Source organism: Myotis lucifugus, unplaced genomic scaffold, assembly GCF_000147115.1.
Source record: "Myotis lucifugus unplaced genomic scaffold, Myoluc2.0 scaffold_21, whole genome shotgun sequence".
NCBI classification, from domain to species: domain Eukaryota; kingdom Metazoa; phylum Chordata; class Mammalia; order Chiroptera; family Vespertilionidae; genus Myotis; species Myotis lucifugus.
The window spans coordinates 9,157,239-9,184,308 of NW_005871069.1; the positions used below are offsets into that span (position 1 = coordinate 9,157,239).

Here is a 27,070-nt window from a genome sequence, read left to right on the forward strand (position 1 = left end):
CTTCAGTTGCCGAAACCGGTTTGGCTCAGTGGATAGAGCGTCGGCCTGCGGACTGAAAGGTCCCAGGTTCGATTCCGGTCAAGGGCATGTACCTGGGTTGCCGACACATCCCCAGTGGGAGATGTGCAGGAGGCAGCTGATCGATGTTTCTCTCTCATCGATGTTTCTAACTCTCTATCCCTCTCCCTTCCTCTCTGTAAGAAATCAATAAAATATATTAAAAAAAAACCAAAAAACAAACAAACAAACAAAAAAACCTTCAAGTTATATTTATCATATTTATGGGGACATTAATCTGTACAGTGGAACCTCGGTTCTTGAACTTAGTTCCAGAAGGCTGTTCGAGAAGTGATTTGTTCGAAAAGCAAATCATTTTTTCCCTTAGAAAGAATGTAAATTGAATTAATCCATTCCAGACCCACAAATGATTTCATTTTAACCTTTCTTATATATAGTACATGTCTAATGTACTGTTTAATCTATAAATAAACACTTTTTTTTCTTAAATTTATTGTACCATCCCCTACCACTCCTAAAGGAATCACTTTCAGCACTGGGTCCAGAGATGTCTTTCAGGTCAGCTTGAAGCACCTTTGCTTGTTCTTATCACTGCCTCCGAAATGCTGTCACCTGGCAGTTTTTCCTTTATCCAAATCAACAATAGTTTTTCTACCTCTTTATAATTGCCTGTGATCATTGTTTCTTTCAAACTCTTGATGGCCTCTTTATGTTTTAAAATTATGCTAATTGTTGACTTCCCCAGCAACAAACGCATTCTCTCCTTTGTTTGTGGCCTAACAGATGCTTTTTGTCATGCTGAGGTATCAGTAAGAAAGGATTATCAATTTCAAACACAGAAGTTTGGTTTGAATACCAAGACATTTTTTTCTGTGGAGGTTTGACTATATTTAACTTAAAATATAAAAGGAAAAATAATATAAAGATATTAGTATAAAAATATAGTCTAGCAGTTATCGAACTTAACCAAAGTTATACAACCACAAAAAATTTTTAAAATTACTTTTGAAATAGGAATTTTTAGTGGTAAAATAGGCAGGTTTAGGGAATTTTTAAAATTAAAGAGGTCCAAGCACAGGCTACCTGGAGCTGCAAAAAGTTACATTTCCATAAGACAAGGGAGAGGCAGAAGTTACATTTCCATAAGATAAGGAAGTTGGGAGAGGCAGCAGTTACATTTCCAAAAAATTAGGCAACTGGGAGTAGCAAAAGGTCTATATTTACAAAATAAAGGAGGGCCTCGCATGTCCCATGTGAGGTTTGACCTTTGAGCTCAGGAGTAGCTATAGTGACCAAATCAAAGGGGAATAGTGGCCAATCAGAGGGGATATCGAAGCACAAAAACTGCAGCCTTTATAAACCAGGAAAAAAGGAACTTGGTGGGACAGAGTCCCACACATGGGATTCTGTGCTATGAGATTCTTTCCCCCTCCCCACATGGGAGTCTGTACTTGTTCTTCAATAAATTTCCACCTTTACATAAATCTATCTATCTATAAAAGCCTACCATCTTCTATCAGTGGTTTTATTCTTAGACTCCGATGGACAAAGAGTCTGGGACAATCCATCCTGCCCAGGGGAACACTGCACGTTCCTGTCCAAAATTTCCGTATCACTTTTTAGAAAAATATTTTAAAGCACTATTTTAATACTACATGTACTATGTAAATACATAAAATAGCATGCATATATAATATATAATTTACATATATAAAAGGCTAATATGCTAAGTATCCATCCAGGTAATGATGTCACTTAGCAACGCCTGGTTCCCTCTCCCTAGCGACTAGCCTCCTTGCAGTTTCTTCAGCCCAGGAACATGACTTGCTTTATAGCCAGGTGGAAACATTTTACACTTTAACCAAATGTTTGTGAAGCATTTTCCCGTGCCTCATCTCATTTGATCCTCACAGAAGTCCTGGAGTAGGTAGATAGGAGACTGGGTGGAATCTGACTTTCTTTTCACTAGCTGGAAAACGGACATTCAGAAAGCCTAGAAACTTTACCCGACTGAAAAGAAGAAATGGTGGACCTTGAAAATGACTTCAGGTTTTCTTATTGCGCAGAATATAGTCAAATACTGCTGCAGTTAAATATTTTACCCTTTGTTCTCCCTGCGTGATCTACAATAATAATTTGCTTCGTGTTGAAATTTACTGCTGTGTTGCTGACAATTACTTGAAAGAGAAGTTGGGATGCTTCACTGGGCTGGAAAAAGTTTAGCTATATCAGAAAGCAGGTCTAATTAAGCAAGTTTATTCTATATCTATAAAAGGCTAAGTTGACTTGTGCATGCGCGATACATATAAAGCTCTCGTTGGTGCCAATTGTATGCGTGTGTTTTGATTTGTCATTGTTGATGGTGAATTTGGTTGACACTTCTATTATAGAGAATGGGCAAATAGCAATATTAAAATATTTCCTCTAATTAATTTCCTTTCAATGTGCACAAATTCGTGCACCAGGCCACTAGTATATAATAAATTAGAATCTAGTATTTGAAGCTTCCTCTGCTGGAGAGCTCTTTAGCAAACTTTCTGCATAGCTTACTCCATTTCACTCATTTTATTTGGGTCTCTGTTCAAATGTTATGTCCTCAAAGAGGCATTCCTTGACCACCTATTTAAAATAGGACATCTTTATCACTCTAGCCTCATAAACAGCTTTATTTTTCATCACAGCATTTATCATTACTATAGATTATGGAATTTATTGTTTGTCTATGATCAGGTTCCACTTTAGAATGTAAAAACTTGTCTGTTTTATTCATTCATGCCCAGCATCTTGCACATAATAGTTTAAGAAGTATCAGTTTAATAGATAAATGAATAACAAATGAGTCAATTTGGGAATACTTTGATCAAGAGAAAAAGTGCAAGATGAAGATCCTTATCTCTGCATCTCCTACTGTGACTAACACATACTAGACACAACTGCAAAAAGGAAAAAAGAAAAAATATAAAAACTAGGTAAGAGAATATTGATAACAAAATATTTGTACAGATTTTTAGCAAAAATCTGTAATATAGTTCGGAGTAACTTAATTAGCATGAAGTGTTTATACACAAAAAAGGAACTGGATTACTTTAAATAAAATTTATCTCAAAAAGCAGTTAGAGCCCAGCCGATGTGGCTCAGTGGCTGAGCATTGAACTACGAAGTAAGAGGTCATGGTTTGATTCCTAATCAAGGCACATGTCTGGGTTGCAGGCTTGATCCCCAGTAGGGGTGTGTAGAAGGCAGCCGACCAATGATTCTCTCTCATCATGGATGTTTCTATCTCTCTATTCCTCTCCGTTCCTCTCTGAGATCAATAAAAATCTATCTATCTATAAAAGCCTAAGCGACTGAATGACCAAATGACCAGTCGACTGGTTGCTATGACATGCACTGACCATCAGGGGGGCAGATGCTCAATGCAGGAGCTGCCCCCTGGTGGTTAATGTGTTCCTCCCACAGCCAACCTCCTGCGGCTGGCCAATCTCCCACGGCCAGCTAACCTCCCATGGTCCCTCCCCCTGGCTGGCCACGATTGGCCCTGATCACTGGTCAGGCCGAGGGACCCCACCCGTGCATAAATTCGTGCATCGGGCCTCTAGTATATTATAAAAATAAAGTAGAGCAGAGGTATCAGTAAAAATGTCTGAGTAAGGATCTCTAAAAATTCTCTCCTACATAAAAGCAATGAGAAAATGGACATAATAACCAAAATCCAAATTTTCAGAATTATGGAAGTTAATCAAAGGCTGGCAGCAATTAGGGGAATGCTTATTAAAGAAAAGACAAAATTGCCCTGGCTGGTGTGGTTCGGTTGGTTGGGCATCATCTTGTGCACCGAAGGGTGGTGGGTTCAGTCAGGGCACATACTCAGGTTTCGGGTTTGATCCCTGGTCAGGGTGGGTGCAATTGATCCATGTCGCTCTCTCTCTCTTCCTCCCTCTCCCCCTCTCTAAAATCAATAAAAAACATATTCTCAGGTGAGGATGGAAAAAAAAAAAGACAAAATTCTCAGTAAGGATAGTGAGCTTTGTGGCATTTTAAATTGCTCTAATCCCATTTCACGGTTTCCAGCTCCACATAGCCTTCAGAAATAATAGCTAGCATTTTTGGTGAAAACCCATAAGCCTGGCTGCCACCAGAGAGATCAGAATAAGGTTGATCTTTCACAGTGTTATTCCTAACAGTCTATGATGTCAGTATTACCATGATATCAAAATCAAAGACATCACATGAAAAGAAAAGAAAAAATATCCCTTATGAATACAGACGCAAAAATCCTCAAAAATTACTAGCAAACCAAAATCTTGTAGCATACAAAAATGATTATACACCATGATCTAATGGGATTTATCCCAGGAATGCAAGGCTGTTTCAATATATGAAAAACAATCAATGAGATATACCATATTAATGAATAAAGGGATGAAAACCATATAACCATCTTACTAGACACAGAAATAGCATTTGACAAAATCTAACAACCTTCCAAGAAAAACAAAAAACACCCTACGAATAGAAGGGAATTTCCCCAACTAACAAAGGGCATCTGCCAAAACCCCACAACCAATATTACACTTAATGCTGAAAAACTGAAAGCTATCCCTAAGATCAAGACAAGATAAGAATGTTCACTCTCACCACTTCTATTCAACATTGTACTGGTAGTTCTAGCCACAGCAATTAGGCAAGAAAAAGAAATAAAGGCATCCAGATTGTACAGGAAAAACTTAAAACTATATATGCAAATGCCACAAAACATTAGGGATTATAAATAAGTTCCAAAAGATGGAAGGATATATAATCAATACACAAAAGTCCGTTTTATTTCCATATATAGCAACTAGTAGCCTGGTGCACAAAAATTTGTGCACTCGGGGGTGAGGGTGAGGGGTAGGGCCAGACCCCTCAGCCCGACCTGCACCCTCTGTCATGTTCTGGGACCCTGGCCACTCCTGGCCTAGGCACAGGCCTACAGACTTGGGCAGCCTGGCTCCTGAGGCCCCATTTTATCAAGAGAACAAAGTCGGTGTTAGTTACAGCCCTCACAGAACCCAGTACACTGCATCTGTGCATACAACTGTCTCGTTCATGTGCCTGCTTCGCCCTACTGAATTACTAACATCTTGAGGACATAGCTCTGTCTTATCCTGCTTCAACTTCAGTGCTTGGCCTGGTGCCATGGACCTGAGAGGGTTTGTTGAGTGAGTGAATGAGTGAATGAATGAGCAAGTAAGTGAATGAGCAAGCAGCTACCAGCAGGGATAGTTCGCACTCTGCTCTGGGCTGCCTGACGCAAACCCCGGGAAGTTCCCGCCCTGCTCCCAGCAGCCCCACTTCCCTCTGCCAGCTGCATAGTTCCTGCAGGGCAAAGGCGGCCCAGGTGTGTGTTTTGGCAGATCGGTGCATTAGCACCTGCCAGCCTCCGATCCCCACGGGAGAGCCGTTTGTGGGCGTGGCCAGTGGCAGATTGGTGCATTAGCACCTGTCAGCCAGGGATCCCCCTAAGGGCCATTTGTGGGCGTGGCCAGTGGCAGATCCCTGCATTATCACCTGTCAGCTGGGGATCCCCCCCGGGAGGGCCGTTTGTGGGTGTGGCCAGTGGCCGATCGCTGCAGTCTCCCCCCCCAGCCCTGGGTCTGTTCTCATACGGACCGCCTGCTGCCTGGGTCGCAAATAGCAGGCCCGGATGGCAGCGAGGCAGGCAGGATGGCGCTGTCCCGCCCTGCCTGCCGTATGCAAATTAGCCGCCATCTTTGTTGGCGGTTAACCGCCATCTTGGTTGGCAGTTAATTTGCATATCGCCCCGATTAGCCAATGGGAAGCATGTCGGAGGTACGGTTAATTATCATGTTTGTCTATTATTAGATAGGATGAACAATAAAAAATTTTTTTAAAGAAAGTATTTCTGCCCTAGCCAGTTTGGGCCAGTGGATAGAGCATCACCTGAAGACCAAAGGATCCTGAGTTCGATTACGGTCAAGGGTACCTTGGTTGCAGGCTCCTCTCCGGCCAGGACCCTGGTAAGGGCTCGTGCAGGAGGCAACCAATTGATATGTTTCTTTCACACTGATATTTCTATCTGTCTTTCCCTCTCTCTTCCACTCTCCCTAAAAATCAATGGAAAAATATCCTCGGGTGAGGATTAACAGCAACAACAAAATCCTATCTAATAAAAGTGAAACATGGTAATTAGCCGTACATCCGCTACCCTTCCCATTGGCTAATCAGCATATTCTTATGCAAATTAACTGCCAGCCAAGATGGCGGCCGGCAGCCATGCACTGAAGCGAACAGGGAGGCTTGCTTGCTCCAGTGACTGCGGACTCCAACGTTCCCCGCCTGACTTGCTGGCCTCTCAGCTGCAACTCTAAGCAACTATGTTGCAAATATAGAAGCTAAACAAAACCCCAGAAACCTGCGTTAGTCAGCCAGGCTTCAGCCAGCCGGACTACAACATTGTATCAAATACAGAAGGTAAACAGCCGAGGCCTCAGAGCTAAGGCTGGCCCAGAATAAAAAAAAGAAAAAAAGGAGCAGTGGGAGCTTCAGTCACCCGCCAGCCTGAAAACAGCCCTCAGCCCCTCAGCTAGACTGGCCAGGCACCCCAGTGGGGACCCCCACCCTGATCCAGGACACCCTTCAGGGCAAACCAGCTGGCCCCCACCCGTGCACCAGGCCTCTATTCTATATAGTAAAAGGGTAATATGCCTCCCGGCACTGGGATCAGCGTGACAGGGGGCAGCACCCAAACCCCCTGATCGTCCTGCTGCTCTGTGTGTGACAGGGGGCGGGGCCACAACATCCCTATCGGCCCTGCTCTGTTCGTGACAGGGGAAGGCGCCCCAACCCCCTGATCAGCCCTGCTCTGTGCCTGATACGGGGGAGCTCCCCAACCCCCTGATCGGCCCTGCTCTGTGTGTGACAGGGTGCGGCGCCCCAACCCCCTGATCGGCCCTGCTCTGTGGGTTATAGAGGGCGGTGCCCGAACCCCCCGCCCCCAACGGCCCTGCTCTGTGTGTGACGGGGTAGAGCCATAACCTCCCCATCGGCCCTGCCCTGAGTGTGACAGTGGCGGCGCCCCAACCCCTGATTGGCCCTGCTCTGTGGGTGATAGAGGGCGGCGCCCCAACCCCCTGATCCGCCCTGCTCTGTGTATGACGGGGGGAGCTCCTCAACCCCGATGGGCCCTGCTCTGTGCGTGACAGGGGGGAGCTCCCCAACCCCCTGATCGGCCCTGCTCTGTGCGTGACAGGGGGGAGCTCCTCAACCCCCTGATCGGCCCTGCTCTGTGTGTGACAGGGTACAGAGCCCCAACTCCCCTGATGGGCCCTGCTCTGTGCATGACAGGGGGCAGTGCCCCAACCCCCTGATCGGCCCTGCTCTGTGAGTGACAGGGGGTGGCGCCGCAACTTCCCTATCGACCCTGCCTTGAGTGTGATAGGGGGTGGTGCCCCAACCCCCCAATCGGCCATACCCTGAGCGTGACTAGGGGTGGCATCACAACCTCCCGATCCGCCCTGCTCTGTGCATGACAGGGGGCAGCGCCCCAACTCCCCAATCGGCCCTGCTCTGAGCCCGACCAGGGGCTGCACCTAGGGATTGGGCCTGCCCTCTGCCACCCAGGAGCGGGCCTAAGCCAGCAGGTCATTATCTCCCGAGGGGTCCCAGACTGTGAGAGGGCACAGGACGGGCTGAGGAACCCCCTCTCCCCCCCGAGTGCACAAATTTTTGTGCACTGGGCCTCTAGTAATAATAATAAAAAGAAAATAGTTCCATTGACAATAGCAGTAAAAAAATAAAATACTTAGGACTAAATTTAACCAAAAAAGTGCATGACTTGCCCAGCAGTATGGCTCAGTGGTTGAGCATCAACCTATGAATCAGGTCACGTAGTTCAATTCCCTGGTCAGGTCAGGGCACATGTGGGGGTTGCAACCTCGATCCCCAGTAGGGGGCATGCAGGATGCAACCGATCAATGATTCTCTTCACCACTGATGTTTCTATCTTTCTCTCCCTCTCCCTAAAAAAAAAGTGCAAGACTTGTACACTGAAAATTACAATACCATCACTGAAATAAATTAAAGACCCAAATAAATGGAAAGACATTTTGCATTCATGGATAGGAAGACTTAATATTGTTAAAAAGACAATACCACCTAAAGTGATCTACGGATTCAACATAATCTCTATAAAAATTCCAATTGCCACTTTTGCAAAAATAAATAAGCTGATAATAAAATTCGTATGAAAATGCAAGGGATCAGTACAGACAAAACAATCTGGGTGGAAAAAAGTTGGAGTCAAACACCACAATTTCAAAACTAAAACAACAAAAGTACAGTAATTAAGATGGTGTGTTGTTCCCATAAAAATGGCATATAGACCAATGGAATGGAATGAAGAGGCCAGAAATAAACCTATACATTTATGGTAATCTGATTTTTGACAAGGGTGCCAAGACAATTCAATAGGGAAAGAACAGTATTTAAGCAAATGGTGCTGGGACAACTGGATATCCATATGTAAAAGAATGAATAGATATTCCCCTACCTCATACCATATTCAAACACAAAAATGGAAAAAAAGAACTAAATGTAAGAGCTAAAACTATAAAACTCTTAGGGAAAAAAAAGCTGTCAATCTTTGTGATCTTGGATTAGGCAATGCTTTCTTGGTTATGACAACTAAAACAGAAGCAACAACATAAAAAGTAGAAAAAATATTGGATAAGCCGGAGGTATACAGAATACATAAAGAATTCTTATGAAGCAAGAATAAAAAGACAAATAACCCAATTTTAAAATGAGCAAGTAATTTGAATAGACATTTCACCAAAGAAGATATATAAACAGCCAATAGGCACATGAAAAGATGCTCAACATTACTTGTCGTTAATGAATGATAAGTGAAAAGCAGAAAGAGGGTTCACTTTACACTCACTAGGATGGCTATAATAAAAAGATGGGCAATAACAAGTGCTATAAAGGATGTGGAAAAGTTAGGCCCTTATACATTGCTGATAGAAAGTAAAATGGTACAACTAATTTGGAGAAAAGTTTGATAGTTCCACAAAGTGGTAAACATAGATACAACATGACTCAGTAATTCCACTCATTCATATATACCCGAGAACTGCAAACATATGTTCACACAAAAATTTGTACACAGATATTCACAGCAGCATTATTCATTATAACCCCAAAGTGGAAACTTCCCAAATGTCCATCAATAGGTGTATGGTAAACAAAATGTAGTATTTGTACAATGCAATTTGTTTTAGCCAAAAAAAGGAATGAAGTATTAATACATGCCTCAACATACAACATTGAAGACCTGTGAAAACATTATGCCTATAGAAAGAATCCAGCCATACCCCTAGCTGGATAGCTTATTTGGATGGAGCACCAAAAGGCTGCAGGTTCGATTTCCAGTCAGGGCACATACCTAGATTGCCAGTTCGATCCCTGGGCTGTGTACAGGAGCAACAGATTAATGTTTCTTTCTCTCTCTCTCTCTCTCTCTCTCTCTCTCTCTCTCTCTCTCTCTCTCTCAAAACAATAAAAACGTCCTTGAATGAGGATTAAAGAAAAAAAAGAAGCCAGCCATAAAAGGTGACACATATTTTATGATTCCATTTATATGTAATGTCTAGAACAGGGGTGGGCAAACTTTTTGACTCGAGGGCCACAATGGGTTCTTAAACTGGACCGGAGGGCCGGAACAAAAGCATGGATGGAGTGTTTGTGTGAACTAATATAAATTCAAAGTAAACATCATTACATAAAAGGGTACGGTCCTTTTTTTTTTTAGTTTTATTCATTTCAAACGGGCCGGATCTGGCCCGCGGGCCGTAGTTTGCCCACGGCTGGTCTAGAATAAGCCGATCCATAAAGGCAGTAAGGCAGTCAGTGGTTGGCAGGGGCCAGAGGAACGAACGCTAATAGGTATGATATTTCTTTTTGGGGGTGATGAAAATATTTCAATATAGATAGTGGCACTGGTTGCATAACTTTGTGAAAATATCAAAAAACCACTAATTGCACTTTAAAATGATCAATTTTGTTATGTGAATTAAAACTTAGTAAAGTTGTTAATAAAAATAAAAGGAAGCAGCACCATAAGTATACTTTTCTAACTTAAAACTTACATTTTCTGTGAGGCTCATGTTTTCTTTGCTGACATTTAACACTGTTGTCATTTAAGCCAGATTTATGATGTTGAGTTACTTCTTGAGGTAGAACTGTACCCTGAAAGTTAAAATTCTTATAAATGATTTAAAGAAACTTTTATTATTATAAGTACTTTTCTTCAATGTTTAATAAATAATTATTTTATAATTAAAATTATATATCTCTAGAAAACAAATTAAGGAATACAGAAAAGTATAGGGAATTTTAAAAACCACTCAAACCCACCACCTAGAAATAACCATTACTAACATAATGATCATCATTCCTTATGTTTCTCTATGTATTATTTAGCAAGATACATAGAAAACTATCATTTACAATAATGCTGTTTTCAACAGAAAAAAATTAAATATAGTTTTGCTTGAAGTTAACAGAGAAACTAAAGAAATAAACTTTAGGTAAATGTTTCTTCCAAGCAGAAATAACACCCTCTAAAGACCCTCTAGATTTGCTTCAGAACCCTCCTCTCTCTGGGGGAGGTAGGAAATAAGTAGGTGCTATAGGACATGTGCAAGGTAAGGATGGGTATCTGTGGGTTCATTATACTTTTCTCTTGTCTTCATTAAAAACTTCTGGAAAATTCATCATTTCTACCTCTGATATGAAAGTTGAGAATATTAGTCCTTCATCACTTTCCCCAAGACCTGATTTTTATTAACTAATACTTATATTGTCAAGGATTTCAAATGATGGACGACTATGACCAGATAGCAAAACTGACTATAAAGCTACAATAATTAGACAGTACAGGAATGGACAGAATGAGCAAAATGGCCTAAGTTTTGTCTAATGATCAGATTAGATCACTTTGTTTTCTGATAGGGAAAGAATGCCTGAAGGCAAAAAAGACATAATTTCCACAGCTGAAGAGGAAGAGGAAGCAAAAGCAGATGTTCAATACAAATTTATTATTTCACAATTTTTTAAAAATCCTCACCTGAAGATATATGTATTGATTTTAGAAAGAGGGGAAGAGGAAGAGTAGAGAGGGAGAGGGAGAAAGAAACATTAGTTAGTTTTCTCCCATATGTACCCTGCAACTTAGGTATGTGCCCTGACCAGGTTTCATTCTCGCAACCTTTCAGTGTATGGGACAACACGCCAACCACCTGAGCCACACCAGCCAGGGCTATCAATTCACAATTTTACTTTTGGTGGGCCCTATTTATTTTGTTCTGAGCATAAACAAATAATGAACACTAGGTACAAAGGCATATCATATCCTGCTTGGCAGTAGGCATGCTCAAAAATAATTGTGATATGCACCATAGTGTGTAGGAAGGTCCAATGAGCTCATGTGCATATAACACCCAGGGCACTTCAGTCTTTGAGAATCAAAAGGGCCAAGAGATTTCTATATGAATAGCACAATGATTGGTGGGGTACATTATGGGAGATTTTGACTTTAAGAACATCAGGATCAATAAACTGGTATGAACAAATATTGTGTTAGTGTCTATTATGCTCCAGGGATGGTAAGATGTACTTTGCACCCATTATCTTAATTTCATTACAATACTATGATTATAAAAATGCTTTGGTAGATTTTGATTCCATTGTATAGATGACTAAACTGAGGCTCAAAGTGATAAAGTAATTTAGTTACAGTACTAAATAATGGGAGAACTGACATTTGAGTTCTAACTCTAAAACTCAAGTTCACAGTACCATTTCAGAGAAAAAGTGTGTCATAAGTTTAATTAGGAAGAAAACATTCTAGTTTTTAGAGAGAGGGGAAGAGGGAGAGTAGAGAGGGAGGGAAGGGGGGAGAGAGAGAGGAAAAAAAAAGTGTTTTGAGTTGTTCTATTTACATAAAGCTATTGGTTAGTCATATTTTCATATTTTGCCAATAAAGGCTTGAATTTTTTTAAAGATTTTTTTTTAAGAGCAGTTTTAGGTTCACAACAAAATTGCCCCCTGCCACCACACATGCACAGCCTCACCATGATCAAGATCCCACTTGGGAGGAGTATATCTGTCACAACTGATGAATCTACATGGACATATCACCCAAAGTCCATAGTTTACACTGGGTTCACTCTTGGTGTTGTACATTTTATGGGTTAGGACAAATGTATAATGACAAGTATTCACCATTACAGTATGGATGAAAAAGGCTCTGTAATAAATCTAACTGAAAGTAATCTCACAGGGTGATCTGATCATAAATTTCTAACTGGGAAGGTCATGGTGGGTAAGTCAAGCCTCGGGCCTATAACTTCCCTAATGAAAGGTTATCTTTGCCTTATGCAAGCCCTGTCCATTGTTTCCGTGCATCTAGATTGATACAGCTTTAAAATGCCTTTTTCAGATTCCTCAGAAGGGTAACCACCCTCAAGACCGCACATAACCTTGTTATCCTGTTACCAATCATTGCTGTTTCTCTGCCTTGCTTTCTTCCATATCCATGTATCTTCCATATGTTCCCTTCCTAACTCCAAATGAGGAAACACACTGCAAACTCTCATTCTGGGGAGCATCTGAGATTTTGCTTCCTGGCATATTGTCAACATTGGTCAAATAAACTCATAAAAATTCTTTACAGGTTTGGACGTTTCTCGTATGTCATCAATGACAATAGTATCACATCGAGCATTTTTCAGTGCCCTAAAAATCTTCAGTGCACTTATTCCTTCCTCCCTCTCTCCCCAACCTTGGACACACTGATCCGTTTTTTTTCTTTCATATTTTTATTTATTTCAGAGAGAAAGGGAGAGAGAGATAGAAACATCAATGATGAGAGAGAATAATTGATTGGCTTCCTGCATGCCCCCTACTGGGGATCGAGCCCAAAACCGGGGCATGTGCCCTGACCGGGAATTGAACCATGACCTCCTGGTTCATAGGTTGACACTCAGCCACTGAGCCATGCCGGCTGGGAGGCCACTGATCTTTTTACTGTCTCCATAGTTTTGCCTTTTCCAGAAGCTTAACTTTTTTTTTTTATTGGGTTGAGTGTTTTAGAATTTGCTCATTGGATGAATATCAAGCTGCTTTTTAATGCCTCATGGATACATGTGTTGTATGTGATGGCTCAGAATTCTTGGAACACACAGGAGATCAAACACTGGAGTATTAAACTGATATAAATAATGAAACAGCAACCAATCACAGGAATTGTATACAGAACATTCTGAGAAAATATATCAAGTGTTGAAATAGGTAGTAACATGACTAGTACACCCCGAGACTTAGGGGAATTTTGGAAGTGAGAGAGGAATAGCATCCTAAGCGGAAGGAACAAGAAGTACAGATAACCTGAAATGGGAATTATCTGTTTGTAGGAAAGGGAAGGTAAAGAGACCAATCTGACTGGAACAGACCATTTTACCAAGTACTTGGACATGCTTTATATAAGAATCAGGTAGGGTTAGATTATAGAAGAACTAAGTATTAGTTTGAGTATAGGCTGAATTCTAGCAACTAAACAGGGAGCTGGGTACATTCTAAGTATTTGAATTATACTATTTTAGGGCTGGAAAAGACCTCCAAGGTGATCTAAGTCCACCAACTTAATATTATAACTGAGGCCCAAAGAAGCTCAGCAAAATAAGATTTGCTCAATTTGAGTCACAAAACCTGATTTCCTGATTCTAAGTTCACTACCAGATTTACGACACCACAATACATAAGGGCATAAGTTGAGTTCAAACCCAGGAGCTCTTATTAATTAGAAACTTTGCCCAATTATGCCATAGGGCCAAGACTGGTGAAGGGATCTTTAGGAAAGATAGATCGAGCAGTACTATGTAAGAACTGTAAAAGAAAGAGGTCAGAAATAAGAAATGCAGATAGGAGATTAATCTAGGTATGGGATGACGACCTAAGGTCCAATTATGGAAACTGAGAAGGAGTAAACAGTTTGCAGTCTCACTGCAAAAAAAATATTAGGAGAGAAAAAGTAAAAATTTTTAATTCCATACTTTCCAGATTATATGTTTGACGAAAATGGTAGTGTTAGAAACAAGGATAAGAGAACAGGCCATAGCTCAGGTCCATTCTGAGACATCTTGAGACTGAGAGGGACGGTAGGCATCCATCTATATCTGTCTTCCAGATAGTTGGAGGTATTGGGCTAGATCTTGATTGAGAGTTTGGGATCAGACAGATTATTTTGAGTGGTAATTAAAGAGACGAGAAAGCTAAAGTCACAAATCAAGCAATAGGGCAAAGGGAAAAGAAAACTGTTCTTGAGTTTTGGTGAACAGTCCCAGTGAAAGTCTGGAAGAACAGAGGTTAATAAAGAAGTTAATAGGAAAGGTGAGAGGAAACTTAGGGCAATGTTTTCTTTACAGCAAAACTCCTTGAAAGAACTGTCTATATTTACAGCCTCCAATTTCTTTCCTCCCCTTCTCTCTTAAACCCCCTCTAATTAATATTTCACTCCTATCACTCTACTAAAATTGTTTAAGGTTCCCAGTGACCTTCATCTGCTAATTCTCAGTTTTTACCTTAATTGATCCAAGAGCTACATTCAACACAGTTGATCACCTGGTCCAGTAAGACATCCATTCTTCACTTGGCATCTAGACACCACCCTTTCCTAGTTTTCTTTCTGTTTCATTGGCTGTTCCTTCTCAGTCTTCATTGTCAGTTTCATCTAATTTCTCGAATTCTTTAAAGATGGAATTCTCTAAGGCTAAATTACTGGACCTCTTCTCTATCTACATCTACTTCCTTGATATAGATAAATATAGTTATACAGATATATACATACACATGCATGTATGTAGATGGCGACTCTCGAATTCTCTCTCCAGTTTGGACATTCTTCATGAGCTTCAGTCTCAATGGCCAACTCTACACCTGCACTTAAATCAGCGGTTCTCAACCTGTGGGTCGCGACCCTTTTGGCTGTCGAATGACCCTTTCACAGGGGTCGCCTAAGACCATCCTGCATATCAGATATTTACATTACGATTCATAACAGTAGCAACATTGCAGTTATGAAGTAGCAATGAAAAGAATTTTATGGTTGGGTCACAACATGAGGAACTGTATTTAAAGGGCCAGAAGGTTGAGAACCACTGAGTTAAATGTTTAATATACGTCTCAAACTCACTATATCCAAAATTCTTAATTTTCCCCACATATCTACAGACCTGCAATCCTTCCCATCTCAGTTAATAGCTACTTTATCCTTTTAGTTACTCATACCTTAAGCGTCACATTCTTTAATCCATTCTTTCTCTTTTAATTCCAAATGTAATTCATCATCAGCTGGCAATCCCTCTACGATGTCTAAGATTTATTATAGAATTGTTTATCTGAAACCTGTATAATTTTATTATCCAATGTCACTCTAATAAATTCAATCTAAAAAATGTCTACTGCTGTAACCAGTTTGGCTCAGTGGATAGAGCGTTGGACTGAAAGGTCCCAGGTTCGATTCCGGTCAAGGGCATGTACCTTGGTTGCAGGCACATCCCCAGTAGTGGTTGTGCAGGAGGCGGCTGATGGATGTTTCTCTCTCATCCATGTTTCTAACTCTCTATCCCCTTCTCTTCCTCTCTGTAAAAAATCAATAAAATATATTTAAAAAAAAAAAGTCTACAATTTGACCACTTCTCACAGGCTCCTACTACCGGGTCTAAGTCCATATGGTAGGCACTCAAGAAATATGTTTTGAACGAATGAATGATAGCAAAGCACTGAAGAATGAGTGGTTAGCAGTATCAAATAAATTAAGGAGGAAAAGAGAGTTTGAAAATCTGGATATGGGTTAAATTCAGGTAGAAACAATTTATGAATGATGTAAGGAAAGCTTATAATTGCATATTTGCAGAAGAAACCTGTGTATTTTGTCACTCTCACTTTTTATGTTTATTTTATCTCCATTCCCTTTGCTCTTTCCCCCTCTCTAGTTCTGATAATGCCACCATCACTGAAGGATATTAGTATAAATGAGGCCCATGTGGTACAGGCTACTGGTTTATAAACTTGAGAGAACATTCCTTCTTGACCTAAACTGAGAAGACAGGCCAGTAACTAGTAACAAAGTTATAGGCATTCAGTCCGTTTCTTTTTTTTTTTTTTGTCTGAGTCTACTCTTTTAGCAGAGGAATGTGAATTTGCTCATTCATCTTTAAGACAACCAACTGTCAGTATAAAGCTACACATTCAAGTGGAAATAATTAAGTTAATGAGTGCCATTAAGGCCTTTGTTAAATTTAGACTATAGTTATTATGATTTTCTAAACAACTAAAAAATAATCCAAAACTAATTTAAAATAAAAATTATCTATATTCTCATTCACTGATCAAAAAAATTTTATATACAACTGAATGGAAGTATGCAAATTCATGATCAAAACTGTTATATCTATTTTATGATGTTTTAGAAGAAAATTAATCATTGCATGCCTGAGAAAGAAATATAAAATGAAAATTTTTCGAGTTAAATGTCCATCAATGAAAGTATACTAACCTTCTCTTGTAGAGTTGGCTGAAAGTGCTGAACTTTTCTGGATCCCTGTAAGGACTGCCAAATGTTGCAAAATTCATCATCATCTTTAGTAGGTACCTGGCAAAGCGCAACAAATTTCTTAAGGAACTGATACATGAAGAAATAGAGATTCATATTAAAAATCAAATAGCCAAACCGGTTTGGCTCAGTGGATAGAGCGTCGGCCTGCGGACTGAAAGGTCCCAGGTTCGGTTCCAGTCAAGGGCATGTACCTTGGTTGCGGGCACATCCCCAGTAGGAGGTGTGCAGGAGGCAGCTGGTTGATGTTTCTCTCTCATCGATGTTTCTAACTCTCTATCCCTCTCCCTTCCTCTCTGTAAAAAATCAATAAAATACATTTAAAATAAATAAATAAAAATCAAATAATTTATTAATTAAAGTTATTTATCATGAGAGGATATTTTAACTTTCATTATCTGAAATCTCAATTCTCTTTTTCTAGAGCTCAGTATAGTCATCATAAAGGTATTCTATTAGAGTGAAAACGGCTTTCTTCATATGTAATTGTTTTGGTCTTATTGAAAGCATTTAAAGCAGTGGTTCTCAACCTGTGGGTCGCGACCCCTTTGGCGGTCGAATGACCCTTTCACAGGGGTCGCCTAAGACCATCCTGCATATCAGATATTTATATTACGATTCATAACAGTAGCAACATTACAATTATGAAGTAGCAACGAAAATAATTTTATGGTTGGGTCACAACATGAGGAACTGTATTTAAAGGGCCAGAAGGTTGAGAACCACTGAATTTTAAAGCATAACAAATGCTATAAAAATTATACTAAATGAATATATCCCCACCAACAGATTCTTTTTGTCTTCTAATGCACTGATAAATTATCTCACTTAAGCTAACATCTAATGATTTAATTTAAAAAATTTTCATCTTACACAAAAGTAATCTAACAGATTAAAAATTCGATATTGCCGAAACCGGTTTGGCTCAGTGGATGGAGTGTCGGCCTGCGGACTGAAAGGTCCCGGGTTCGATTCCGGTCAAGGGCACATACGTTGGTTGCGGGCACATCCCCAGTAGGAGATGTGCAGGAGGCAGCTGGTCGATGTTTCTCTCTCATCGATGTTTCTGACTCTCTATCCCTCTCCCTTCCTCTCTGTAAAAAATCAATAAAATATATTAAAAAAAAAAAATTCGGTATTACTCATGGGGAACTGATTTCATACAGGTGAAAACTCTCTGGGTTGCTGGCTCGATCCCCATTGGGGGGCGGAGAGTGAAGGAGGCAGCCAATCAATGATTTTCTCTCATCATTGATGTTTCTATCTCTCTCTCCCTCTCCCTTCCTCTTTGAAATCAATAAAAATATATATATATAAAAAATTCCTCAAAAAAATGTACCAAAAATTTAACAGTAGTTACCTATGAGATTTGAGAGGATTTTTGCTTTTGTTTCCTTTGTTATTATCTACTTAATCTGTGCTTTGTAATTAGTCTATATAATAAACATGTATTATTTGGATTAAAAAGTGTGGTAAGATTTGTGGTCATGGAATTAAATAAAGGTAAGTATCTCACACAAAACAATTCAATTTTTGCCCCCTGGAAGATGAAATAAAGGAAATTACCATGAGTTACATGGTGGGAACTAGAAAACTGCTTTTCATAAAGATATAGTCCTCTTTCTTCTACCTTTCAAATTTATGTCATTTTATAACAGATATCATAGAAAATTTGTATATAATAAAAATATTTAAATGTTAGTTTGAAAGCAAATATATAGAGAAAAAAGACATTTTCAGGATCATTTTAAAAATAAATGTCTTTCTTCTTGAATATAACTGTAATTTTATAACATAGGTAGAATGCTATCAATATCATTCTCTCCTAGCCTATGAGTTTAAAACAAAACTAGAAATGACTTAAACAAAAATTTTTTAAAAAATTTAAGTCAGTTTAGGTCTCTATTTATAGTGTGCTTGTAATTTGTAAAGGGGGTAGAGAAAAATTACAGAAAGAGTCTTTACTTGTGTAGAAACAAAAAGAGATTGAGGGGAATGGTTCAGGCCTCCCAAATGACCAGATGAAACTGATGAATTCAAGCTATAGTGATTCACAGCTGGTTGTGGTTTCACAATGGCTGTCAACTTCTGATTTCCAGTTTCTGAGCGACTCCCATGAGAAAGGTTCACCAAGGCACTTGTTGGCAGTCGATATCCCCTACCAGGTGAGCACCTAAAAGTAAAAAGTTACATCAGAACCAGAGTGAAATAATACTGAATGTGCTAGGAAGAAGCAAATAATATTTGGATGGATCGTCCATAATCTGAAACAATAAATATTACTACTAAATTCAGTAGAGAAAGTTGAAATCATAGAAAAATCTCAGTTTATAAGATGATGCATGTCTGAAGATTTTCCAAATAGACAATTCAGTGCTACTAAGGGGGGGCGGGAACTGTTCCAAATGTGTAGTTGTATATGTATAAGTGTGTGTATGTGTTAGTCTGCACTCAGAGCCTACAACATAATAGCTGAGAATGACTACAAGTTTATGAGTTAAATGTCAAACTTCTTAAAATGACTGTGGTTTGTACAGTGTGGGTAAGGAAATCCAGGAAGCTACCCAAGTGCGGAGCCATTCTCAGTATGGCTCTATCTATGCAACAGGGCAGTGATGGCGAACCTATGACACGCGTGTCAGAGGTGACACGCGAACTCATTTTGGGTGACACGCATCGACAGAGACAAAAAATTGCATAATTCAAATATTTGTCTCTCGCAACGGCCAGAGTTGGGCATCACTCGAGTAATATTATTACTCACGTTACTCATGATCAATAATGCAATTCTAAAACCAGATGTAAACATGTACATCGGTGTTGCGTAGCAAAGATACATAGTGAAAACATCCAAGATACATTGTTCCAATATTGACATTAACATAAAAAGGTTAAGAATTGCACTATAACGAGATTAATCTTTACTCATGACATTTTATTTTTACTCGAGTGACAAAATGCCCAATTCTGGAAACGGCCTCGCTATTGTCAACATGTGCCTCGGGTAAGCTTCCCGTGCGTTCGAGTGCATTCGGCAAACGGACGCACTTGATCGCCATGTTCGTTAGGAGACAGGAGTGGGAGGGTTAGAAGAAAAAGATATACAGTGGAACAGTGCTCAACGAGACATTCTGCGTGTCGGATAATTGATTACAGCACCATATATTTGTTGGTTATACATACTATCTTTGAATTGTTTTGCACCAGGAGTCAGTGCAACAACACTGCAAAAAGTTAATAGGTAAGAAACTTATCAACCTTTTATAAAAAACGCTGTGATTTATATTGATTTATTTTTGCAGCCTTGTGATGGAGAATCAAAAAAATAAAAAAGCAAGATTGAATGATAAAGGAAGTGGAAGTAGCAGCAGCCGACCCTTTCAAGACATATGGACCGATATGTACGGGATTGTCGACAGAAACAACAGATCATTGTGCATACTGTGTAATGAAACGGTAGTAAGCAGAATGTGGAATGTAAAGAGACATTTTGAAACTAATCATTGTCAGCTCTTGAAAAAAAGTTTCGATGAAAGGAAGGAATACATTTCTAGGCAGCTACACCTCTACAAGAGTCAATCAAATTCCATCATTAAATTTGTAAGATGCTCTACAAATTTAACATCATGATGGTGTACATTTCTAAGATGTGCACCAGCTCTATTTCACGATATGAAAAATAAAGATATTATTAAAAGAATTTCTGAGTTACCACTCAGTAGAAATACTATCAAAGACAGAATAATAGATCTTAACAAAAATGTACAACATCAGTTTGAAAAAGACTTAAATAGTTGTAAATATTTTTCAATTTCTTTTGATGAAACTACTATTGTCACATCAAATACTCGGTTGGCCATTATTGCTAGATATTCTGTTGGTCTCACAATAAGAGAAGAGTTGATAAAGTTAGAATCAGTGCCAATAAGTACATCAGGAAACGAAATATGTAAGGTTGTTATAAAAACATCCAGTGACCTAAACATTGATATCTCTAAAATTATGTCAGTCACGACAGATGGGGCACCAAATATGGTGGGAAAAAATGTGGGATTCCTGAAATTGTTTATGGAAGCTATTAGACATCCACTTGTACCTTTTCATTGCATTATCCATCAGGAGGTGTTGTGTGCCAAATCGGGATTCTCAGAATTGAATGATTTAACGTCAGTTGTAACAAAAATTGTGAATTTTATAGCTTCTCGACCCCTTCACAAGTGAGAATTTTCTGCACTTTTACAGGAAGTTGATTCAACCTACAGTGGACTACTGATGTTCAATAATGTGAGGTGGCTGAGTCGAGGTAAAGTACTTGAGCGATTTGTGGAGTGCTTTGAAGACATTACGGTATTTATTGAGAATAAGGATCTGGCAAACTTTCCTCAGATCAATGATCATAAGTGGGTCAGCAATTTGATGTTTTTTTTTACAGATCTCTCTGTTCATATGAATGAACTGAACTTAAAATTACAAGGTTTTGGCAAAAGTATTGACGTTATGTTTGGATACATCAAATCTTTTGAAAGTAAACTTAAAATTTTCAAGCGAGATATTGAAACTAAAATTTATAAGTATTTTCCTTGGATAAAAAAGTATTTCGAGAAGGCCACTACAACGAGTGTAATGAAGTCCATACTTATGTACCAAAATATAGTAAACTCGTTATTTGAACAGTTCAGCGAAAGATTCAACCAATTTAGAAGCCTAGAACAGACCATTAAAATAATTAAGTATCCGGATGTAGTTGTTTACAGTACTTTGGAATTAAAGGATTTCCAATGGATGCAAATTGACGATTTAGAGATGCAGCTTGCAGATTTTCAAGGTAGCATTTGGACTCATGTGTTTGTCGACTTAAGGTCGAAACTTGAAAATCTGGAATGAAATCGTTTGAATAATGAAGAAGAGTGCAACTACGAACAAGAAATTTTGAGTGCTTGGAACAGAGTACCTGACACTTGTAGCGACATAAAAAATCTAGCGATGGCTTTGCTAACAATTTTTTCATCAACATATTTTTGTGAGACTTTGTTCTCAGCATTAAATAATATTAAAACAAACAAAAGAAACCGGCTAACAGATGAAGCTAGTGGCGCTTGCTTGGCCTTGAAGTGCACCAAGTATGAGCCTGCAATTGAAGAATTAGCAGACAAACTTCAGCACCAAAAAAGTCGCTAATTTCTAGTTTTCGTACCATTTGATTATCACTGTTTTTATTATTATTTTTTCCTAAATGTACATTGCTTTTCTGTTTTTGTTCATTTTATACATATTTTTTGGTCAAAAGGTTCGCCATTACTGCAACAAGGCAAATGTTAGCTTTTATCACATTTGCCTTCTGATCATTTGTTAAGTCCAGCCCCCTTTTATCCTCATCATTTCATTTAAAGTTCTGGACCTGAAAAGGTTTAAGAGATAAATATTGATAATTTCCTTCCTTCCTAACCTTAATAAAAGTGTTAGATATTAAAATAAGCCTTCTCTTATCAAAAGTTTTCAACCCTATCACCTGCTTTTTTCTAATACAATTTTCTTTTATTACAAGATTATGAAGAAATAGATTTATTTTATGAGAACTCTGAAAAATCTGTAGGAAATGTTTTTGTGAGAACTATCCTTAAAGAGTCTGCATTATAGAAATGAATATACTGCAGGCAGGTAATCTTTTACACAGTTCTCTATCAGTCAAAAAATCTGCCTCTATCTAGGAGAGAAAAAAAGATGGAGAGAAAAGTTAATCATCATAAAAATAAATTTTCAAAGTAATTGGGCTGAGGTTATTGGTAACCAAACATTTTCATGAAAGATAAAATCAGATATGGGATGCAGCCTCTACTGCTGCATGTGAAGAGTGCAAACTATAAAGTCTTTGGGTAACAAGCACATTCAAATTGATAAACAACAACAGCATTCAAGAGGAAATCCTTTTTTTTATAAGAACAGAAGACTGTGATTTTATGCAAAAGGCTATCAAGGGTAATCAATTTTTTTAAAATTACTCACTAATCAAAATGGAGAAAAAGAAAAATTAAACTAAATTAAGTTTAGTTTTTCAGTAAGTTTTTTAAAAGGGAGAAAGGAAAACTGGAAAAGATTTCTTTTAATTCTCACAATAACCTAGTGAAGTATATCTTCATTATACATGAGGAAATTGAGGGTCAAAATGCTTTTAACAAATTTACTCAAGGTAACTGAAAGGTAAGTGAAAGATCCTATACTTTCTAATATTCCATGGTGCCTCTCATTCTGTCATCATCTTTTTCCTGGAACTTTAAACTTTCTTTCCATTAATGCTCCCCCAAAACAGACTTGAATAAGTCTCACCCACGTTAAATTAAAACAATCCAATTACCAGAAGAAAGCTGGAAAAACCACGAATATGTGGAAATTAATCAACATGCTATTGAACAACCATTATATCAAAGAAGAAATTAAAGGAGGGATAAATGAAAATGATATTATGACACCAAAATTTTTAGGATGCAGCCAAGTTGTACTAAGAGAGCAGTTTAGCTCTAGCCAGTTTGGCTCAGTGGATAGAGCATCAGCCTACAGACCAAAGGGTCCCGGATTCGATTCTGGTCAAGGGCACGTACCTTGGTTGCAGGCTTCTCCCCAGCCCAGGCCCTGGTTGGGAGCATGTGCAGGAGGCAACCAATTGATGTATTTCTCTCACATCGATGTTTCTCTCTGTCTTACCCTCTCTCATCCACTCTCTCTAAAAGATCAATGGAAAATATCCTTGAGTGAGGATTAACAAACCAAAAAAGAAAAAAAAGGGAACAACTTAAAGTATTACAGGTCTACCTTAAGAAACAAGAAAATCTCAAATAAATAATCTAACATTACACCTTAAGGAACTAGAAAACGAACAAATGAAGTCCAAAGTCAGTAGAAGGAAGGAAATAAAAAAAATTAGAGCAGAACTAAGTGAAATAGAGAACAAAAGATAATAGAAAAAATTAGTGAAACAAAGAGCTGATTCTCTGAAAAGAAATAAAATTCACAAACCTCTGGTTAGACTCAACAAGAAAGAAAAGAGCCAAATAAAATAAGAAATGAAAGAAGTTACAATGAATATCAAAGAAATATAAAAGATTATATAAGAATACAAGACTATATGACACCAAATTTAATACCTGGAAGAAAAATTTCTTAGAAATATATAACCTTCCCAGACTGAATGATGAAGAACTGGAAAATCTAAACAGACCAATCATTAGTAAGGAAATTAAAATAATCATCAAAAACCTCCCAAAAAACAAAAGTCCAGGACCAGGTGGCCTCACCAGTAAGTTAAAAAATATAATACCTTCTCAAACTATTCTAAAATACTGAAGAAGAGGGAATGCTTGCTAATTCAGTTTATGAGGCAAACATAACCCTGATACCAAAAACAGGCAAAGACAACACAAAAAAGGAAAACTACAGGCCAATACCTCTGAATACAGATGCAAAAATCCTAAAAATATACCAGCAAATTGAATGCAACAGTACATTAAAAGCATAATACATCATGATCCAGTGGGGTTCATTCAAAGGATGCAAGGATAGCTCAACATATGCAAATCAAACACTGCGCATTAACAAAAGATAAAAATCATATATCAATAGATACAGAAAAAGCATTTGATAAGATACAACATCCACTTATAATTAAAACCCTCAATAAAGTTAATATAGAAGACAAGTACCTCAACATAATAAAGGCATATATGACAAACCCACATCATACTTGATGAAAAAATGAAAGCTTTTCCTTTAAGGTCAGGAACAAAACAAGGATGTCCAATCTCACCATTATTCAAAATAGTATAACAGAGCAATCAGGCAAGAGAAAGAAATGAAAGGCATCCAAATTGGGAATGAAGAAGTAAAACTGTCAGTATCTGCAGATGACATGATTCTCTATATAGAAAACCCTAGATTCCACCAAGACTATTAGAAACAATAAACAAATACAGTAAAGTTGCAGGATACAAAGTCAAATACAAAAATTAATTGTGTTCCAATATAAAAAAATCTGCTGTGTTCCTATATAGTATCAATGAAATAGTAAAAGGAAAAAACAAAACAAAAACCCTTTACAATTGCAACAAAAAACCCCACCTAGGAATACATTTAACAAAGGAAATGAAAAAGCTATACACTGAAAACTACAAGACATTATTGAAAGAAATTGAAGACACAAGGAAATGGAAAAATATTCTGTGTTCATGGATTGGAAGAATTGCTAAAACAGTCATATAACCTAAAGCAATATATAGATTTAATGCAAACACCATTAAAATCTCAATGGCATTTTCCACAGAAATAGAACAAAAAATTCTCTAATATGTATGGAACTACAAAAGACCCCAAAGAGCCAAAGCAATCTTGGGAAAAAACAAAGCCAGAGGTATCACACTCCCTGAGTTCAAACTATATTACAAAGCTACAGTAATCAAAGCAATATGGTGTTGGCAGAAAAAGCCAAATACACAGACCGATGGAACAAAACTGTTAGCCCAAAATAAACCCACACATATATGGGTCACTAATTTTCAGCAAAGGAGCCAAAAACATACAATGGAGAAAGAAAAGCTTCTTCAATAAACCATGTTGGGAAAAATGGAAGCCACATGCAAAAGAATCTGACACCATACATAAAAATTAACTCAAAAGACCTGAAACAAAATACACAAAAGAAAACATAGGTATACTCATTGGTTTCAGAGGGGTTTTTGTGAACTTGATCCCAAAGGCAAGAGAAGTAAAAGCAAAATATAAATTAATGGGACTACATCAAACTAAAAGCTTCTACACAGCAAAAGAACCATCAACAAAACAAAAAGGCAACTGATCGAAAGGGAGAAGATATCTGCAAACAAGACTCTGATAAGGAGTTAATATCCAAAATATATAAAGAATTCACACAACTCAACAACAACAAATCGGATTTAAAAATGGCAGAGACATGTATAGTCACTTTTCCAAGGAAGACAAACAGATGGGCCAAGAGACACATGAAAAGATGTTTAACACCACTAGTTATTAGGAAAATGAAAATCAAAACTACAATAAGATGCTACCTCACACCTGTTAGAATGGCTATTATCAATAAGACAAGATATAGCAAGTGTTGGAGAGGTTGTGGGAAAAGGGAAACCTGATATACTGCTGATTGGACTGTAAATTGGTGCAGCCACTATGGAAAACAGTACACAGGTTCCTCCCAAAATTAAAAATAGAGCTACCATATGGCCCAACAATCTCTCCTCTAGCTACATACATGAAAAATTTGAAAACACTGTTTCATAAAGATTTTATACCCCTATGTTCATTACAGCATTATTCAAAATAGCCCCGACATGGTAACAACCTAAGTGTCCTTCGACCAATGACTGGATAAAGAAGATAGCTATACTAATCAGCCATAAAGAAGAAAAAAATATCTCCATTTGTGACACCATGGATGGATCTTGAGAGTATCATGCCAAGTGAAATAAGTCTGACAGAAAAGCACAAGAACTATATGATTTCTCTCATATGTGGATATAAAAAAAAAGCAACAAAAGAACAAACAACATAGATACAGACATCAGTATGGTGATTAACAGAGGAAGGGGAATAGGGGCAGGTAGAAGAGGGCAAAGAGGGGATAAATGGTGATGGAAGGAGACTAGACTTTGGGTAAACACACACAACACAATATACAGAGGATGTATCATAGAATTGTGCTTGAAACCTATATAATTAATCAATGTAACCCTAATAACTTCAATTTAAAAAGAACAAACAAAACACACTCATAGATACAGACAACAGAATGCGGGTACCAGATGGGAAGGAAGCAAGGGGTAGATGAAGAGGGTAAAGGGGGTCAAATATATGGTGACAAAAGGAGACTAGACCTTGGGGGGTGAGCACACAATGGAGTACACAGATGATGTTTATAAAGTTGAACACCTGAAACTTACACAATAGTATTAACCAATGTTACCCCAATAGATTTAATAAAAATGAAAATAAAAGTATAATAAAAATAAGATAAATTTAAATATAAAATTAAAACAAAAAATAACTCTTCTTCTAAACCCCCTAATTTCTGGTTCTCTTTTCTTCCCTTCATAGTCAAACTTCTCAGGAGTCAGCTCAATTATTGTCTCTATTATTACACCTGCCACTCATACCTCACACCAGCCCACTCTAGCTCGAGCACTCACAATTACATAAACAGATGACGAAGACTTAATGTTACTAAATTCAAAAACGTTTGTATTCTTCAAGTTATTTAAACATTTCAAAATGCAAAACTGATAATGCCACATCTCTGATTTTGATGGCTTCACATTGCTTTAAGAATGAAGACCAAGATTGTCAACATGTCCTGAAAGT

At 38.2% G+C, this 27,070-nt stretch overlaps 1 protein-coding gene across 6 annotated transcripts in view; it reads right to left on the reverse strand.

The window, feature by feature from the left end:
- XRN1 (5'-3' exoribonuclease 1) overlaps positions 1-27,070 on the reverse strand; it is a 203,556-nt gene that overhangs the window by 19,749 nt on the left and 156,737 nt on the right. For 3 of the 6 annotated variants that reach the window (XM_014453186.2, XM_023751452.1, XM_014453187.2), the window contains exons 31-33: positions 18,644-18,866; positions 16,637-16,732; positions 10,167-10,266 (exon numbers count right to left, since the gene is read on the reverse strand). In XM_014453186.2, coding sequence (XP_014308672.1) covers positions 10,167-10,266; positions 16,637-16,732; positions 18,644-18,866 — 419 coding nt within the window. Of the gene's footprint in view, positions 1-10,166; positions 10,267-16,636; positions 16,733-18,643; positions 18,867-27,070 lie in introns of those variants that run through there. The other 3 variants (XM_023751453.1, XM_006085764.3, XM_023751454.1) reach the window with 2 other exon arrangements.